Genomic DNA, 20477 nt, shown 5'->3' on the forward strand with positions numbered 1-20477 from the left:
AGTAAAAAGTCTGACAACACCAGGTTTTGCCGCATTCCCACATCTTTCCAAATGGTCATAAATCCTATCCCTCAGGACCTTTTCCATTAACTTACCAACCACTGAAGTAAGACTAACCAGCCTATAGTTACCAGGGTCATTCCCATTACCTTCCTTGAACAATCTCCACTTTTCATTTGTGCCTTTTCCTGACAGTTCTTTTTCCACCTTATGCTCCCTAATTCTTGCCTAATCGCATCATAATTACTCCTCCCCCAATGAGAACCTTGCCCTGCCATATGGCCCTATCCCTCTCCAATGCAATAATGAAAGACACTGAATCGTGGTCACTATCTCCAAAGTGCTCTCCCACAAACAAATCTAACACTTGGCCCAGTTCATTGCCCAGCACCAAGTCCAATGTGGCCCCACCTCTTGTTGGCCTATCCACACACTGTGTCAGGAAACCCTACTGCACACACTGTACAAAAACTGCCCCATCCAAACTATTCGATCTATAAAGGTTCCAATCAATATTTGGAAAGTTAAAGTCACCCATGACAACTACCCTGTGACCTCCACACCGATCCATAATCTGCTTTGCAATTTCCTCCTCCACATCTCTATTACTATTTGGGGACTTATAGAAAACTTCTAACAATGTGACTGCTCCTTTCCTATTTCTAACTTCAGCCCATATTACCTCAATAGGCAGATCCCCCTCGAACAGCCTTTCAGCTGAAAAACTATCCTTGACCAACAATGCTACTCCCCCACCTCTTTTACCACCTTCCCTACTCTTACTGAAACATCTATACCCCGGGACTTCCAACAACCATTCCTGTTCTAACCATGTCTCCATAATGGCCAGAACATCATAGCCCTCTCCTAAGCCTCCACATCCTTCTGGTAATGTGGCGACCAGAATTGAACACTATATTCCAAGTATGGCCTAACTAAGGTATCTATAAAGCTGCAACATGACTTGCCAATTTTTAAACTCAATACCCTGGCCGATGAAGGCAAGCATGCCGTACACCTTTTTGACTAACTTCTCCACCTGCGCTGCCACTTTCAGTGACCTGTGTACCTGTACACCCAGATCCCTTTGCCTATCAATACTCTTAAGAGAGTTCTGCTTTTTACTGTATATTTCCTATCTGTATTAACGCTTCCAAAATGCATTATCTCACATTCGTCCGGATTAAACCCCAAACCTCCTCCTTTTTGATCTCAACATGACTCAAACTAGCTACACATCCTTTCTCAGACTCATCATCCAACAGCATCATCCAATGAAATCAGTTCTCATCCAATTCTGATGCTCTAATTTAGATTCAAACATTCTAGCTATTTGCCATTTAAACACTTTTCCCCAACATAGACCATGGGTCTACAAAGACATGCTGCATAAGTTATTAAAACAGATACTGCTAAAGTAAGAGCTCCCAATTTACAAAATAAAGTTGCTGTTGCTGCAAACCAATAATTTAAATCTAAAGAGACTGCATAGAACACAAGCTTCATAAAACATTCACCTGCAAGTGGGAATCTCTTCCAGGCAGTACATTGAACTGCACAAGTCCCACATCAAAAGAGCATCATGGTCAGTATAGACCAGTTGGGCTGAAGGGCCTGTTTCCATGCTGTATTGCTCTATGACTCGACTGCAAAAATTAAAGCTGATAATATAGTGCAGTACTGAGTGAATGCTGCACTGTCAGAATTACCTTCTTTCGAATGAGATATGAAATCAAGGTCCTGTCTGTATTCTCAGCTGTAAATAAAAGTTACAAATGGTCAATGGTGTTTTTCAAAGAGCCAGAGAGTTATCCCTAGAATCCTGGTAAATATTTAATCCTTCAATGAACATCACCAAAAAGGGTTTTCTGGTCATTACTGTTTGTGGGATTTTACATTGCAATGTAGGAAACTTAGCACTGCAGAGTACAACAGTACGTTAACACATAAGAACTGGGAGCTGGAGTAGGCCATTTGGCCCTTGAACCTGTTCTACCATTCAATAAGATCATGGCTGATCTTTTCATGGACTCAGCTCCACTTAATTCCTTACTGTTTAAAAATGTATCTATCTTTGCCCTAAAAACATTCAATGAGGTAGCCTCAACTGCTTCCCCGAGCAAAGAATTCCAGAGGTTCACAACCATTTGGATGAAGAAGTATGTCTTCAACTCACTCCTAAATCTGCTCTCCCTTACTTTGAGGCCATGGCCCTAGTTCTAGTTTCACCCGGCAGTGGAAACAACCTCCGTACTTCTATCTTATATGTTTCTATCAGATCTGCCCTCATTCTTCTGAATTCCAATGAGTATAGTCCCAGTCTACTCAGTCTCTCTTCATAAGCCAACCCTCTCAACTCCGCAATCTACCTAGTGAATCTCCTCTGCATCCTCTCCAGTACCAATATATCCTTTCTCAAGTAAAGAGATCAAAACCATACATAATACTCCAGGTGTGGGCTCACCAGCACCTTATGCAGCTGCACCATAACCTCCCTGTTTTTAAACTCCATCCTGCTAGCAACGAAGGACAAAATTCCATTTGCCTTCTTAATTACTTGCTGCACCTGCAAACCAAAGCTTTTATGATTCATGCACAAGGACACCCAGATCCAGCATGCTGCAATTTATCAAAGTAACAGTCCATTGTGCTGTTATCCTTACCAAACTGGATGACCTCACATTTACTAATATTGTGCTTCTGCCAGACACTGCCCATTCAAACTATCTATATCCCATTGCAGACTTTGTGTCCTCTGCACACTTCGCTCTATCATTTACCTTATCTGTGAATTTTGACACACCATTTGGTTCCCCAATTTCAAATCATCTACATAAATTGTCAGCAATTGCGATCCTGACACTAATCCCTGAGACACACTGATCACCAACCAGGAAAACACTCATTTACCTCCACTCTTTGCTTTCAAAATTACTTCACTGGCTGCAAAGCATTTTGGGATATCTTGTAGTCATAAAACATGATGTGGATATGCCAGCATTGGACTGGGGTAAACACAGTATAAAGTCTGACAACACCAGGTTTTAGTCCAACCGATTTATTTGATAGTAAACTCACAAGCTTTCGGGTTAGTCCCTTCGTCAGGTGAATGGGGAGTTCTGGCCTCAGACAGAGCATATAAAGCACAGACAGTAATCTCTAAACTGTCTGTGCTTTATATGCTCTGTCTGAGGCCAGAACTCTCCGTTCACCTGACAAAGGGACTAACCCAAAAGCTTGTGAGTTTACTATCAAATAAATCGGTTGGACTAAAACCTGGCGTTATCAGACTTTATACTGTCATAAAACATGCCATATGACTGCAAATGTCTTTCTTTACTGTAGAAGAGACACAATTACTAAACTACAGCTTTCAGGATAGTTATGGGAAGTTGACAACTTGACCAGTTGCATATCAGCAAATTTCTCCAAATCTTCAACACACAAGATATGTCACATTTCAGTCTCTAACAACATTTAACATTCAGTTGAAGAGGCAAGGGAAAAAACATTGCATTGGCATTTGAAATAAAGGCTATGACTTCCACAGAGTGGCAATCAGCAACAGATGACCACTTGTACCGAGTTATTTCATCTAAATTGTTTAAGTTTTATTTATGAGCCACAAGTAAGGCTTGCATTAACACTACAATGAAGTTGCAGTGAAATTCCTCTAGCTGCCACACTCCAATGCCTGTTTGGGTCAATGCACCTAACCAGCACATCTTTCAGACTGTGGGAGGAAACCGGAGCACCCAGAGAAAACCCAGGTCCCTGACACTCTTGAGGCAGCAGTGCTAACCATTGTGCCACTCATCACTTAAATTGTTGAGTGCTTGTTTCACCTGATCTTCCTGACTCAGCCTGGGTGAGACTACAGAAACGAAACGTGTACCAAGCTGAAGTGAAGTTTAAAAGGAGCAGAGCGAAGGAGAACATATCTCTTTTCTACAGCACCAGCTGCCGCAAAGCAGGTGAATTTAAAAGGTCCCATCAAAAGGGAGCAAAGTTTCCAAAGTATATGAATGGGATGTGTGCGTGTGGTGCACATATGCAACACTGCGTGGAGCGGGTCAGGGGGTGGTCAGGCCCGGCCGGGTCACAGGGATTCCTGTGAGGGTTGGGGATGTCCTGTGTGGTCCCAGTCTAGGTCTTTAAAATAGTTATGCTGAAGTTAAGTGCTTTCGTCAATTGTTCCCAGTGCACTGCAATTGTGCAGCATAGTTAGTCCTGGTGGATAAACCCTTATCTGGAAACTCCCAATTGCATGTTTAAAGAAGTTGCTTGGCCAGCCTGATAAGAGTCCTATAAGGAAGCTAACAGATATGGTGAATGGAGGGGAAATGTTATGGATGCAATTCCTGTGAACTTGCAGAATTTTATTAAGAAAGTTGAAAAGCAATTAATAGAGAAGATAAGAATTATGAAATTGGGGAGAAAAGTAGAAAATTAAAAACAGCATTGTAGTAAGGGAAGAGAGAGTGGGTTAAGGGGAGTTTCAAAAGTGATTAGAAATGACTAGCCATCTCCCATGAGATTCTATTTACCCGATGTATTAATGATTTAACTTATGGAGTTCAGTCCAAATTTTACAGTCAAAGTGAAGTCATACAGAAATAGCAGACAGCAAATAATAGTGAACTTAAAGTTCTGAGATAGTGATAAGATAATGCAAGGGGCAAAAACAAATATCAGATGAAATTAAATAGCAGTAGGTACATTTCAGCATAGGAGCCAGTTAGCTTACGTGGCTAGATAGATTGCGCGTGGTTTAGAATTTTTAAAATGTTCCAGGGATGTTGGCATCGTTGGCTGAGCCAGCATTTATCGGCCATCAAACCAAGTGTATTTCAGATGTCATTCATTCAGAGGCCAAGTGGAATTAGGTGGGCAGGTCAGAACCTTTCATGTCTTGGTGCAGACTCAAAGGGCTGAAGGACCTCTTCTGTATCATAGCATTCTGTGATTCTAATTCAACAGTGTGGACGTGGAATCACATGTGGGCCTGGCCAGGCAAGAATAGCAGATTTCCTTCCCTACAGGACGTTAGTGAATCAGATGGGTTTTTACAACAAGCATCAATAAGTTCAGCAAGAGACTTTTAATTCCAGATTTTTATTGAATCAAAGTTTCATCAGCTGCCATGGTGGGATTTGAACTCAGAGTCCCAGAGTATTGCCCTGGGTCTCTAGATTATAAATCCAGTGACACTACCACTATCTCCCCTGTAATGATACGAACAGCATGGTTTCATTTCCTATTCCACTTGAAGTTAACCTGGGGCCTGCTCCCTGAGAGTGGAAGGTAATATCTAACAACCACTGAAATATTACCAAGGAAACAGCTCAGATTGAAGCCTCAGCAGACAATGCGCCAAGGGCCTTTCGTTCTTGGTGACATTTTGGCATGAAGTTGGTAATAATCATATTTCTGAGTAGGGAAAGTTGTTTGATGACAGAATTATGGAATCAGTTTCAGATTCACAGGACAATGTACTAGCTTTAAAAGTAACTCCACCTACAAAAACAAATTATTCCAAATAAGGTGGTAAAAGCAGATACTGTTGCGCTTGGTTTGAGATGTATTGGCTCTATTTGCGAAGCTACGATGTAATGATGCTTAGACCAGAAAAAAATTAAATAGTGATAAAATAATACCATACCATTAACACACTCCAACCTGTAGTTTAGTCATTTTAAAAAAATCTAAAAAGCTAAATATAGCCCCAATGGAAAATTCCACTGATGGATAAAGGGAATATTTAAGGTTGAAGACTTTATGAACGGTTATGTCAGCCTTTTTGGGAGCAGGGACACGTGTGTATGGATATTAAGCAAGAATAATATTGAGTTTGAGTGTGATGCTACTGATGGTTAAATAGCCTGCTGTCACTCATTACCTGAGTTCTCACAGCAAAATCAGACACTTGAGCAGGATAATGGTTGATGCTTGTAGAATTGTAAAGAAAATGGGGAAATAAGATGATAAAGCCCTATCAAAATACCAAGTAGATGATGTACAAAAAAAATTCATTTTAATTTTCATGAACCAAATTGGAGATAAAAGTTCTTCAATGTCTATAGCAGAGGTTCCCAAACTAGGTTCCACAGGGGCAGGGGAACGAATAGGCAAGCGTGCGAGAGAGAGTGAAAATGCATTTTTATTTGTTTGGCTTTCAACACAAGAAGAATGTTTCTTAGGGGTCCCTTCAGTACTCATTGGAGGTCAAAAGGGTTCCATGACTTGAAAAGTCTAAAGGTCCACAGCACGCCATCAATTTAAATGGCACATGCCAGATATCAATACTGCAACATTCCTGTTCCAACATTTTTGCTGCATTTTGTGACATAGTCTGAATCCTTTGTGGTGAAAAATGGACTTATTAGACAAGTAGGTGTGACAACCAAGACTACACAACGACCACTCAACTCTTGCACAGATATTTTATTGTGTTTTTCTGAAGATTATCTAGTGCTGTTTCCTTTAATTTCAGATGAATGATTCCCACAAAATTAAAATGGACTTGTTATTTCAAGGAAACCCAAATCAAACTGATAATTTAAGATAATTCAGTAGGTTGAAGGTTTGCAACATTGTAGATGATATACAATACACACAATTTTTATGTCAGTTCAAAGTAGACAGCTATAAACAGAAGCTACATGCACAACAAAGTACCCACAAATTTGGCCGTAAGGGAACTGGTTACCCAGTATCAAAAACAACTAAATTAGCTCATCAAATCACAGGTAATGTGGGGGAACTATGTTAAGGTTAGGATATTCTGCTACCTCATGGAGTGGACAGAACAGGGAGGTTGGTGGTGGCGGCAGGAGCGCAGGGGGTAGAAAACAGTGCAGCAACTTGCAGTGGAAAAACAGCGAAGAGTCATATACCAAACTTAAACAAGGCATAGGTTTATTCCTTTAGACTCATTAATTTTGAATCCAATAACTGGCAATAGGCTTTAGTTTCTTCAAGACACTAAGTTGAATTTACCATGTGCAACTTCTAGATGGATACTTTATTGCTAAAGCAAAACAAAAAGACATATCATTTATCTAGAAACTAAAATTTTCAAAGAAACATCTGCCCTCTCAATAACCTTGGTTTACAATCACTTACAGCTAGCCAAAAATTGGCTACTTAAACCACATTTTTGCTGGACAACTTGATCAGGTCTTAAGAGTCACAACAGGTTAGCACCCAAACATAAAACTCAAGTGCCTGCAAGCAAAGCCAATGGTGATTTGGCAGTTTTATTCATTTATGAGATGCCCAAACTACAGCACAAAGTCGATATTGCAGCCTGCAAGTCAAAGCTATCCTGTCAGCAAAGCCCCAGTGACTCATTTGTCATTTGTGCTTATGGTGTATGCATCACTTTTTATTCTGTACTTCAACTTTGTAAGTCTGAAGGTTTGGAAAAGTCTTCCTAAGCACTATTTTCCTATTGATGGATCAGATTTACAGTCATCAACAAAGCAGAGTGGAAAAGACCACTTTGTATCACCAGACTTCAAAAGAAGTTAAAATAAAAAAATGAACACAATTAAAGAGTTAATTAAGTGTAAAAGAAGAAAACGATGAATGCATCGACAAAAAAGAGCACGTTAAAAAGTAAACACCATCTTGATTTCAGGTAAGAATTATTATAAGATACTTTTTTGTTAATTTAAAGCATATTTTAGCACATAAATGTCAGTGTTAAACAAAGTATAACCTCAGCCAAAAAAGTTAATGTAGGCATTCACAAAACAAGCAATAAGTTTCAAAAAAAAAATGTCAGGTTAAAAAAGACAATGCACAACAGGTGCCAACACAAAATAAAACTGTAAAATCTATCTTTATTGTTGTAGCTTTATCAATATAGATTGGATGGTGGAATAAAAACATGTTGATAAATATACAAGAAAGTATAAACAAGATTGCAACTGTTCTAAGAACATGCATTGATGCGAGACTTGGTCAGCCTTTGATTGATGACTCCAGTGTTCAGGGGATCATTAATGTGGCAGGTTGTGCTAGTACACTGTTATCCTCGCTCTCTAGCCAACTAGGAACGGAAGATCGATGATTATAAAAGGATAATCACAAAACAAGAGAATCCCCCAAGAATCCAATTTGCATAGCATTTTCCTTTCCAAAAAATATACATACATTAACGTCAATATGACACATACATTTGTCAAGGAAAGACAACTGGCTAAACAAAAAATCTGTTGAGAAGTAACAGAATTAATTATAAACCCACATATCAAAAAGTCAGGTAAGTTTTAGTATGATTGCTGAGAAATTCTAAAATAAGCTAAAAACACATTCAGTGAACATGTTCATGGTAAAATTTTAAGTAATTAATGAATTTCAAACTCCCATCCTCCACATTCAGTGAACTTCAGTTAAAAAAATTCTGGTTCCTGCATTTTATTTCACACCAAGTTCTGCTTCACCATAATTTGTCCTACCTTGACTGGCTCATGCTAACAACTTAAAGTTTTTATCTTCATGTTTAAATCTCTTCATAACTGTACCCTTCTCATTCTCTTCAACCACCCAGCCCTAAAAGCTTCCCAGCACACAGTTCTTCCTTTTCCTCCTTTCCTGACTTTACACCACTAGTGGACATCTACTTTCAGCTTCCTGGATACTGTTTAGAAATTCCCTGCCCACAACTCTCCTGCCCTTTTAAAGGCTTGCTTACAATGCACCTCTTTGGTGAAGCTCTATATCAGCCAAGTGCAGACAGCACAGCATGGTGGCACAGTGGTTAGCACTGCTGCTTCATAGCATGAGGCACCCAAGTTTGATTCCAGGCTCGGGTGAATGTGTGGAGTTTGCACATTTTCCCAGTGTTCTCGTGAGTTTCCAAAGAAGTGCAGATTAGTTGAACTGACCATTTAAGTTGTCTCTTAGTGTCCAAAGGTGTAGTTTAAATGAATTAGCCATGGGGTTATAAGGAGAGGGTAAGAAACTATTAGAGAGTCTGTGCAGACTCAATGGGCCAAGTGGCCTCCTTCCGTGTTGTAGGGATTCAATAATACTACAGTCACCCAAGGCTGGATTCGAACCCAGGTTCCCTGGTGGTGAGAGGCTGGAGTGCTAACCACTGTTCCACATGGTAGGTCGCATTCTTCAACCAGTAGGCAGTTTGATTCACTCATGTGCACCTACTAAATAAAAAATTTTGAAATTAGGAAATTATTCATATTCAATTTTGAAGAGCTAGATTTGAAGCTAAATGGAGAACAGGTTGATACAACAGTGATATTTTGTCCTCTATACAGATCTATATATAAAAAAATGATAGTGACATTCACTAGCAAAGAGCAATATCACATTAACCTTTATAGGATTGGCATGAATGGTTTGCCTCCTTTCTACAGATGCATGACTGATGTGTCAAGTAGTCAACAGTTCCAGATAAAAGAAATAATCAAACACTGCAGTATAACGCGTCCAAAAATAGACAGAAAGTATTCTTTCAAAGTGGTTAACAAATAAACTGAAAACTTCACCATAACCATCTGCATACACACACTACAACCTGTGGCCCTGCCCTTTCACTCATTAACTTACTGAAACAACGTTACGTACAATGAGAAATTGTTGTGCAACATTTGCTCCTTTATTTATCACTAAATCCACAGCTTATGATCTCTTCATGCAGTTCTCAAGCTCATGGATCAATAAGCAGATCGCTAAGTCAGCTTTTCCAGCATGATCTAGACAACAATTAATTCAGACATTGGATTTAAAAAAAAGTGTCATAAGCAATATTCCACAAATATCCAAAATCGCATTGAGGATATAGTCATTTTATCTCCCTCAATCATTTTAATATTTATTACAATTTTATTCTTATATCTGTAATAGGATATTGGTATTTGACAAGTAAACGATTACAGCAATTGTAACATCAAAAAATACAGTAATACAAAAGTAACAGTGCAGGACAATATTTCCCCCATCCACACTTTCAAGAATAGTGGTCTTTTGCGAAACAAATCTATACTCTCACTATTTCTTCCTCCCATTTGGAATTAAACGTCTTTTTGCCTATTGAGGAAACTATTTACAGTATGATCTAGTGACTGCAACCGGCAAGAAAAATGGTCAATTAATTTGGAATAAATATGTAAAAGTCAAAGATTTGCATTCATCTCCCTTCACACAAAAAAAAAACTGACCTGAAGACCACCAAAATTTATCTCTGAAGCCAACATTAGTAAATTATAGACCACAAAGTAAATCTATTGTGGCAGTTGCATGCACAGTTACATTTACCAGACTTTACAACAGTTGGCTCTAAAAGAACTCTTTCCTTCCTCACTACTGCAAACAGTGGTTCCAATATGATTGGAAAACATGTAAATAATAAATCAAACATACCCTCCACAAGCAGATTTGAACAAAGCTTCATAATTGTTAGCACTATGCTGTTTTCCAGTTAAGAGTAACTATGCAATCTACCTGCTGCCAACAAACATGTTGCCTATAATCACTAAAGTTTACATTTGCAAATGCCAAAAACGAGCTGCCCAGTGTCTCAATTACCAGTTATGCACAGTATAAAAATGCACTAGTCATGTAAACTTATATTAAAACCAGAGCCAATACTGTCAAATTATGCATTCACTAATACATACTCTTAGAGCATTTGCAGTTAACCTATTAATACATCAGTTGCAGAAAAATAGTCAAAAGCAAGGTAGCAAGGGGTTTGAAAAGAGGAAGTATTATGGGAAAAGTATTATGAAAGTTGGAATTTAATTCCCCCAACCACTCACTCATCAATATACACACACCACACACATCAGGATTATAAATCACCATTCCACTTCCTATAACCTGACAAAATCCTCATCTTCCATTTTGTCCAGTTAATATTTCTTAGCCTCATGCAACTTTATACCTTGTCTGAAATATGGGAACAAAAACAGAACAAACCTTCAGATGTAGAGGTATATTTCAGCCCATCTGATTTGGTAAAGTCTATGCTGGCATAGCCTCTAGAATCTGTACTGTTAACGATTTGGAGGTGAGTTGGAGTCTGCACACTTCCATTTGATTCACAACATCCATGATCTTCCCTTAAGTCCAAAGCAATATAGTTTAATCCATTCTGAAATCCAGCAGATGTATTTCTGCACATGGAACTCCTGTGCTCATCACTAAGGCAGTCATTTGGCTTAAGCCAAACATTATCAAATGAAGCAGAGCTGTGCCTCTTACCACCATCAGCAAAAAAGGGAGAAGAGGGTGCCACTGTGGGTGTAGAGGAGAATGTCTCTGAACTGTGTCGCCTTCTTCCCTGTGGGTCAGCACGGATCACCTTTGGACCATGATTGGCATCAGAGGGAGGTTTAGAGACAGGAAAAGTAGTTATACTAGGATACTGATCAATAATGCACAATCTCTTCACAATGGCTGTAGGACTATTCACCTCTACATTGTCTGGCTTTGGCAAAGCAGGACAAGTGGCCGATACTGTCAAATTAAATGACATGTCGGTATAATCATCCACTTCAGCAGGTTTACTGACACAAGTGGCACCAAGGGGAACACTGATGTAAGCAGCATTTGGCTGGCTTCTGGGTATGCTAGAACTTGAAGCAATGGCCATACTAGTCAAAGAATTTGAGGAATGAATAGCTGGCTTCGGTGATTGTACATCTAAATCTACACTCATGTAGTCTGACAACGGAGACCTTCTGTGCTCACTGCTGGAGCCAAGTGAAGATGGGGATCCTTCTGCTGAGAGAGAATATGGTGTATTACTAGTTTTTTCACTGAAAGCAATATTAATGTATTCGCCTGGACTTTTTGGCTCTGGTGGCAAACTATGCTCAAACAGTTTTGGTAAAGTGTTTACTTCTGGCGTACCTAGGGATAATCTTGTGGGTCTCTCAATTCTTCCTTTTTGTATAATACGCTCATCCTGGTTTTGTGTCCTTGGAGAATGAGAAGTTTCATGAACTAAACCACTGTTACTAATACTGCCAGTAAACACTGATGCCTCTCCATACATCAATTTTCCTGGTGAACACATAGGAACATATTCATCATGCTCACCATTTTCCTGTGAAGGAGTTTTGAATGATCGAGGCAGTGAATAATACGAGCTATATGATTTAGGAGCATCAGGACTAGTGAGATTATAGAAGCAATCATTGGATAGTTTCCGCCTATTCAGGTTTCTCTGGGACATGTCCATGTATTCACTATTAGTTATTTTTTCATTGTTGCTGCCCAGTAGTTTTGAACTGTACTCTGTAAACATGCTTCGCACTGGAGAATTGCTATCATTGGGGGACATCACCATGTATCCCCGCGAGTCCATTTGACTTACTGGCAAAGAACCAATTTGTTTTGGAGCAGAAATGCTTTTAAGATTCATTGGCATATAATCATGGTTTCTATTATGGCTAGCAGATGCAACACCAGGCATCATTGGCATATAACCATCATCTCTTGCTCTGCTTTGGCTTTGGTTAACCGAGGACCCAATCTCAATATGACTATAATCTTCATGGTAAGGATTACAGGTAAACTTTGGTGATGCAGAACATGATAACTGGCTATTAATACCCACACAGTTTGAATCAACATTAGACTCATCCAAAGATGAAGTTGTCTGTGTGGTTTTTTGGTGCATTATTACAGCACCAGAGCTGGTTAGAGAGTGGGTCCTCTTTCTGTATCCTTTCTCAGCAACCATGTAGTCATCTCTTGTTCTGTCATGATTTGCAGTATTTATATGCTTGTCCATTGACATATAATCGCACAAACAACTTTCTTCTTGAATTGGTGGTGTGTTCCCAAGTGAATCTGGCGTATTACTCCGAACACGGAAGTATCTAAAGTCCCCGGGACTAGACCCATATTCATCGGAGGAAATAAAACCACCGTCACTTGGAGAACCACAAATGGATGAACTAGATGGCCGTGTAAGAGGATCAGATGCAGAACCATGTCCACTGCTGGAAGAAACGCTTACAGGGCTTGTAGTAGATGGCAAGTAAGTCACAGGCAGAGACACCGACCTACTATGGTTTGAGGGACCAAATGGTGGCTTTACATACCTCCCACTCCCATCACCTCTGCTCAAGCCCATCCGTGCAGAATTTAAGTGGATTAAACTCCCAGTAACAGATCCGAAGGGTCTCGTCATTGTGCCTTCACCCTCACTGGATGTTCGAAAACGATATGCCTCACTCCTGGATGCAGAGGTACCAGTCATGCTCTCAGTCCTGGAGCGCCTTTGCAATCCGGTCTGACTGGGTGGCAGATTCCCGAGGTGCCGCCGAGTCAGAAACGATATGGGGTTGGTCCCGGAGGACTGGCTCTTACTCCTGGGCCGGAACTCGGTGAAGGCTTTCAGAGCTCGCATGGTCTCCAGAATCGTCTCGTGCATGTTCTGAGCCACCACCGAGTCGTCCACCTGCATCCACAGCTCACCGGGGCCGATGGAGGCGGAGCGGCCAACCTCGATGAAGAAAAAGTTCTCCGAGTGGCCGCACCGCCTGATGTTCATCAGCTGCAAGTGCACGGAAGGCACGTCAGAGTTGATCTTAACAAAATGGATCATCTTGCTGGAGAGACACAGCCGGTACACCCCCGTCAGGTTCTTGGTTTGCCCCAACCCTTTGGGCTTCACGTTAATCTGCCACACTTCTTTGAAAACGGTGCCGGGGGTAAAATTGCCATAGTTCTCCACCTCGTCGGGCTCCGGCGGCGCCTTCTTCCCCTCGTTCATCAGCTCGCTGATGGCCAGGTACCAGCCCTCCTGCTCCTGCTCGTTCTCGGCCACCATGGCAAAGTACTCGTCCTTGGTGTACAGGGCCACCAGGTACTTACTCTTGGCGTCCGCCCGCCGGCTGACCGTCAGGCACTGGCAGAGCAGGATGACTCTCTTGGGGGCGGTCGAGCGGCTCCTCCATTTTTTCTCGCTGTCGTAGTACTCGAGGCGGGCCGGACCCAGGTGGCTCTGGCCCCTCAGCACGAAGAAGCGCTTGTGGCCGTGCTTCTGCTTCCTCAGGTAGCCGTGCTTCCTCACGTCCTGGTAGCCGTCCATGGTGGTGGAGGTGGCGGCGGTACTCGTCGTGGTGGTGGTGGCGGCGGCGGGGGCGGACGCCGCTCGCGCCGCCCAGACCTCGCGCCCCGCGGGGGCCACCGTCTCGCGCTGCTGCGGTGGCGTGGAGCAAGCGGACGACTCGCGCGCGCCGGTGTTGTTGTTGTCGCCGCCGCCGCCGCCGCCGCCGCCACTGCTGGGGGCAGCCGTTGGCCCCTCGCGCGCGTTGGCAGGCACCGTCTCGCGCTGCGCGCCACAAACCCCCCGCTCGAGCCCGGCGGCCGTTGGCGGCGGGGAGCTGTGTAGCGCCAGCTCCTCGAGCCGGGCCGGCTCCGCCGTCGCGTGTCCACTTCTGACCGTTGGCGTTGCTAATACCGTGGGCGGCGGGGTGATGCTGCTGCTGCTGCTGCTGCTACCGCTGGTTGTTGTCACCGTGGCCGTCGCCCTTCTCCTCGCTGCTGCTGCTGCCGCCGCCTCCCCGGCGCGTCGGTTGTTTTCATTGTCCCCTCTGTTGTTGTAGTGCCGGTGTAGTAGTAACCGCTCCTGGTGGTAATAATTGGGCGAGCTCGCCATTGTACCGGGTGCTTCCCCTCACCACCACTCCTCCTCCTGATGGAAGGGGAAGCCCGCCACCTCTTAATTGCGCGGCTGCCCCCTTGTTTTTTTTATTAACCCTCCCCTCCTCCTCTTTCTCAACGTTTCGACTCCGTAAACATCTCGTCGTAAAAAACATAAACATCCGAATGGAGCGATTTTTTACCCCCGTCTCCTCCCCGCCCCCCCCACCCCACCCCCTTTTTCTCAATCACGGTAAAAAAACAACCTGTGACGTACCCTTAATGGAGTGAACCGTACTCGCTCAGCCTAACGTGGGCGGGCGGGGCCCGCCCTTGACGGACAGGCGGATCGGCCAACGGGGAAGCGGGAGGGCCTCCAGGTGAGCTGTCAATCAGGCGCCGGCGACCAATGGGGGGTGGGCGGGGGGGGCGGGATGTTTTCGTTGAACGTGCGCCTGCGCCAATGGGGCTGACAGGAGGGCGGGAGAGTCGTTGCTGCTGATGGTTGCTGTGTCTCACTTGGTGCCAAGTTTGCTGGAGCCGCAAAGCTTTGCTGATGAGGCGAGGTATTGTGTAAAAAATCACTCTCTGATTGTGCAATTGCATTTCTCATTTGCTCTTAGGCTGGTGCTAAAGCTCGAACACGCTATATATATATAGAGCGCGAGGGGGAAAAGAACTTCCCTGATTAATATTCATCCAGCGCGCCGCCCAATCTCTCTCACCATCGTCTAGAAGACTGATTTGATAGGGGGGGAAAGGAAGGTATATAATGTAGTAAATGGTGATGGCCAACTGTCAATTGGGCATACCATATACGACAAAAACAGAAAATGCTGGAAAATCTCAGCAAGTCTGACAGCATCTGTGGAGGGAGAACAGAGTAAGAAGTCTTACAACACCAGGTTAAAGTCCAACTTGGACTTTACCTTGGTGTTGTGAGACTTCTTACTGTGTTTACCCCAGTCCAACGCAGGCATCTCCACATCGAGAGAGAGCAGAGCAGAGCCAACGTTTCCACAAATGTTGTCAGACCTGCTGAGATTTTTCCGGTATTTGTTCCAGATTAAAGTCCGACAACGCCAGGTTCAAGTCCAACCGATTTATTTGATAGTACACTCACTATCTTACTAGTTTACTATCAAATAAATCGGTTGGACTTAAACCTGGTGTTGTCAGACTTTTTACTGTGTTTACCCCAGTCCAACACCGGCATATCCGCATCATTCGTTCCAGATACCAGCATCTGCTTTTATCCTGGCACGTAATAACATACAGGTTTGAAAAGGGGAGCACATGAAGGAAATCTGCCCCCAAAGTTGGGGGTGTTTAGCTTTAATTAGGTTGCTGCGTTGTAATGGTTTAAGTCTGTTGGGCACACGGCTTGGATAAACAGGACGGCGCACTATGTCAAGCCCCCATGAGAGTTGTAGTTGACAAACACGCTTTCCTTTCCTTTGAGAAAACTGCAGTTGCGAGAGAGAGCCGTGCAAACGCAGGCGTGCTGCTGTTTGCCTCTTCTCCACCCGCCCCCCGCCCAATGCATGTGTTGTTTACACCAAAATTCGAGATGAATAAGCATTTGGTGTCTGCATGTAATGAAAAGGGATGTTGTTACCTCCTCTGCGTACTTCAATCTATTAGAAATCAGCACGATGAATCATCTCTACATTGTCAACCACAGCCTATTGTACATTCTGATGTGTTTTTTTTAAATGGTTAGGGTTCAGACTGCTAGTGGAGAAAAAAAGGCGGATGGTATGACTTATTTTCACAAGGGCTGTTCTGACATTATTGATTCATTGATAACTTTAAGTATGCATTACACAGCACTTGTTTATAAAGCTGTCGTTCCCGAGTAAGGCGCTTACAAAAAAAACACCAGGTTGATAAAATACAGTAAATCTCCTGGGACATTTTTCAGATCTGTGACTCGTAAAAAATAGTTGTTATCTTACTGAATGAGGCCAATACTTCTAACTCCCAAAATGCATGCACATATGCTACATTCTACAACAGGCTGCTTCGCGCGTTTGCCTCAAGGACAGCTGTCAGTAACAACAACCTCCAAAGTAAAAACTTATCAGTAACTAGATGAAATCCATTGCACAAAAAATGGAATTAAAAGATCACAGGTGTATTTGACTTCAGATAGTATTCTTTTATATCAGTGTATTGTATTTCTTGATATTAGTTGTTTGTTTTCAGTGGTGATAAAATCAATCTATATCCATGAATAATTACAATGTAGTTAACAAGTGAATGTTTGTCACATAACCAGCAAGATGGACCTATGAGCTGTGGTAACACATTGGTAAGATGAGCCCCAGAAGTCCTCATATTTAGCTGCACTTTCAGGTTAACCTAGGTCAGCAAAACCTCCTGCTGATTGCCTTCCTCTGTATCACACACCCTGTGAGACCCAATATAGGCATGATGATATTAACGAAATTTAAAACTGTAATTTTAAAAAATGGACCAGAAGCTGTTTAAGATGGCTGTAGCAAATCATACACAGATCTCTTTGTCAAGTATGCGTCAACAATGCATCAGAAAGGACCATGGACAATAAAGACCTCAAAACTCAATGGATCCTAAATGAATATGAAATGTATTTCATCAACCTTTTATTATATTGTGATGGTTGCTCATCCCAAATGCACAAATCTTGGTTGCCTGAAACTCCCAGGGTGTGAGAAGCCACAATGATGGATTTAACTAGTCAAACATACCACCTTATGTGGAAAAGGACTTAGGACTTGTGAGACAACCATGTTTGGTACCTGCTTTTTAAAACACAATAGCAAAAGCTCATTTGAGTCAGATACCAACAGAAACACCATCTAAATCATTGAACCAGCTACAACTATGCAGCCAATGTCATTTCCATCTGTACCTTGAAAGTAGGAGAAGGAGTTTTCACTTCCTCCAGTTTGAAGTACACATGAGAACCAATTTTCTGGCAAATCAACTGCAAGGAGCCTCACAGATTACTGAGAATCATCTGCCTTTAGAAGACGTCTACTCCAGCTAAAGCATCAATTCATCTGAGAAGCTATGGGCCTACCACCAAAGAGACTGAAATAATTTCAGATTGTTCACCTATATTATCACCTATATTACTCATTGTGGTTAAATCTCTAGGATAAGTGTGCATTGATGAAATAATGTTTTTTTTTAAATGCACAAAAGCTTGCTGTTGTACTCGTTTAAATTGGGACAGACCACTTTGAAGTTAAGGAAAGACATTAATCTCACACATTAAACACTTGGATCGTGGACATAAATAAACAGTCAAACCCTGCCCATGATACCTCCAACAGATGAAGCAATGCTCTTGCACGCTGAACATGACCTGATGGAAGCTTTTAGGAAAGCAGTGACACAGGATGCATTAAGTAGCACACTTCGATGTCAACCACTAAAAATGGACTAATGGTATGATCTATGACTAAATCCTGAAAGACATAAAACTGAACCTGCATGAAGTGATAAAGGAGTAATCTGCTTGATCCCATTTACACTAATTACCTGTTACAGGCATGTCAATCCATTATAGCATCTGTAAGGGTAGCCATTAAATTCAATGATGGCGCATCCACAAAAACTGCATTAGGGAATTTCAAAGAATCACAACCTTTTGATTGAAGATGTTTCTCATTTCGTCCTAAATAATGGCCTCTTATTCTGAGATTGTGCCCACTTTTTCTGGATTCCCCAGTCAGGGCAACACCCTCTCTGTGTCTACTCTGAGAAGTCCCTTCAGAATCTTGTGTCTTTCAATGAGATCTACAAATAAGAGTTAACATTCACGCAAAGTTTGGAAAATCCTTTTTACAGTCTACCCAGTTTCAGAGCTGGTTACCACCACTACGTCCAGAGCAATCAAAGCAATTTAGTAGTTCAACTAAATTCAACCCCTTAATATGCAGGCTGGAAAGCGACAGATCAGCCATGATCTTATTGAATGGCGGGGCAGGCTCGAAGGGCTGGATGGCCTACTCCTGCTCCTATTTCTTATGTTCTTATGTTCTTATGAAACAATGCAGTCCTATTTCTTGTATGGCTTGGGTCCTCAATGAAAATGATATATGTGCTTTAGTGCCAGTAAGGTAGGAATGGTGTATTGGTTTGTAAGTTGAGTATAAGTTCAATTGAACATTACCTTTCTTTTAATATCCCTGTTCCCTTCAGAATTTGTTTATCTACTTTTGTTAAGATATCATTATTAAATTTTTGCATGATTTTAACCTGATTTCTCAGTCCATACATGAATTTTTAGATGCAAGTTACACTCCAATTTAGCCTTTGAGCAGCAAACATGTTTCTTTAATAAATACCAACGTATCATTATAAAACTTCCTCCATAATAGATTCCTCCATTTTCACATTGAATGATGTCAGGCCAACTGGCCTGTATTTTTCTGTTTTCTCTCCTTCCTTTCTTGAATAGAGGTTACATTTGTTAACTTCCAATCTGCCAGAACCATTCTAGAATCATCACCCGCTCAGGCTGCACACTCAACATTCAGCTAAAAGCATCAGTACACCTGGCAAAAAGTGTCAAATCCATGCTCAGGCTTTTGGGAAAAGGTAAGTCTTCACGTAAAATATTCATCAAGAGCACACACGACATGAAAAGAAATTCAGTAGACAAAGGAGATCACGTTATTGTGGAACATGTAACTTTTAAACTTTCTTTAAACTCTTATTTTGGACTTTAGATACTTCAGTTACTCAGGAAAAAATGGGAATGGCAAACATTCTGGAATTTTGAGTGATGGGAAAGAAACTCAGTGCTCAGATTATGCAGTTTCTGAGTGCCAAAAATACAAGTCACGATTCTTCCATTGCAACCCGCAACTTTTCTGTTGACAGTCTCCGGCCTTAAACAGGGATTTGCACGTGTGCCGGGAACGCACATCTGCCAGAGCTGGAGAACAGTTGCTATCCAGACCACACTGGAAACCAGTGGAAAGGCAGGTAAGTAATTAAATCTTTTCTGCATATATTTTAAATATGTATATGAGTTAATTATTGGGACCCGATTGAATCTCCCACCCTGTCAGGAGTACTTAATTCCTGCAGGTTTCAGACTAGCTCCCCATGCTCGGGGAACTAGCAGGAGGCCCCCGCTGAAATGAAGAGGGGGGAGCAATTAGGGCCCCCCGGGGGATTGGGCAGCTGAGGGTAGTGCCCTCTGGGCATAGGCATCCTGGCAGTGCCAGCCTGTGCTTCTAGCACAGCCCATGAAGCAAAGTGACCATGCCCAGAGGGCGCCTTGGCACTGCCTAATGACCCACCGGGCATCAGGCAGTGCCAAGGTGGCAGGGCCTATTGTGGGCAAGGCCTAGGTGCAATTGGTGGGGGTGGGGGTGTTCTCTGCAGACAGGATCCAGTCTGGGATGGAGGGAGGCCAACGATTGGGGTGGGCTGAGGGAGGGTCGCCACTACAGAGGGCTGGGGCCTGGACATCAGGGCGCTCCAGGACAGGGGGTGATCAGGGTTGGCCTGGAAATTGCTGTGGGGGCCATGATCGGGCCGTGAGGGGAGGGGAGCATAGGGCTGGAGGGGCAGTACTGTGGGAGCCCCAGGCAGCAAATGGGGAGTCTGACAGAATGGAGCCACTGCACATGCGCAGAGCTCCAGAGCTGTCAGACTCCAATGTAAATAGATCCCATCTCTCTCCTCCCTCCACCACCACCACCACCACACCCCCATCCCCCCCCCACCCACCCAAGGTTTTTAATGATATTCATGACTGGGACCTGTTCCATGCACCGAGAAGCTGAACTGACCGAACAATCAGGATTTAGAACAGTTCTCCCACCAATTCAGCACTTTTGGAA

At 42.6% G+C, this 20477-nt stretch overlaps 1 protein-coding gene across 3 annotated transcripts in view; it reads right to left on the reverse strand.

The window, feature by feature from the left end:
• LOC145342370 (insulin receptor substrate 2-A-like) overlaps positions 1-14912 on the reverse strand; it is a 62473-nt gene extending 47561 nt beyond the window's left edge. The window contains exons 1-2 of one of the 3 annotated variants that reach the window (XM_080187898.1): positions 10948-14912; positions 7576-8056 (exon numbers count right to left, since the gene is read on the reverse strand). In XM_080187898.1, the coding sequence (XP_080044024.1) occupies positions 8049-8056; positions 10948-14644 (3705 nt within the window). In that variant the 5' untranslated portion in view covers positions 14645-14912 and the 3' untranslated portion in view covers positions 7576-8048. Of the gene's footprint in view, positions 1-7575; positions 9171-10947 lie in introns of those variants that run through there. The other 2 variants (XM_080187897.1, XM_080187899.1) reach the window with 2 other exon arrangements.
• Between the last annotated feature and the right edge of the window lie 5565 nt (positions 14913-20477).

This window comes from Carcharhinus amblyrhynchos, chromosome 4 (genome assembly GCF_965287045.1).
Source record: "Carcharhinus amblyrhynchos chromosome 4, sCarAmb.v2.hapA, whole genome shotgun sequence".
Lineage (NCBI taxonomy): Eukaryota > Metazoa > Chordata > Chondrichthyes > Carcharhiniformes > Carcharhinidae > Carcharhinus > Carcharhinus amblyrhynchos.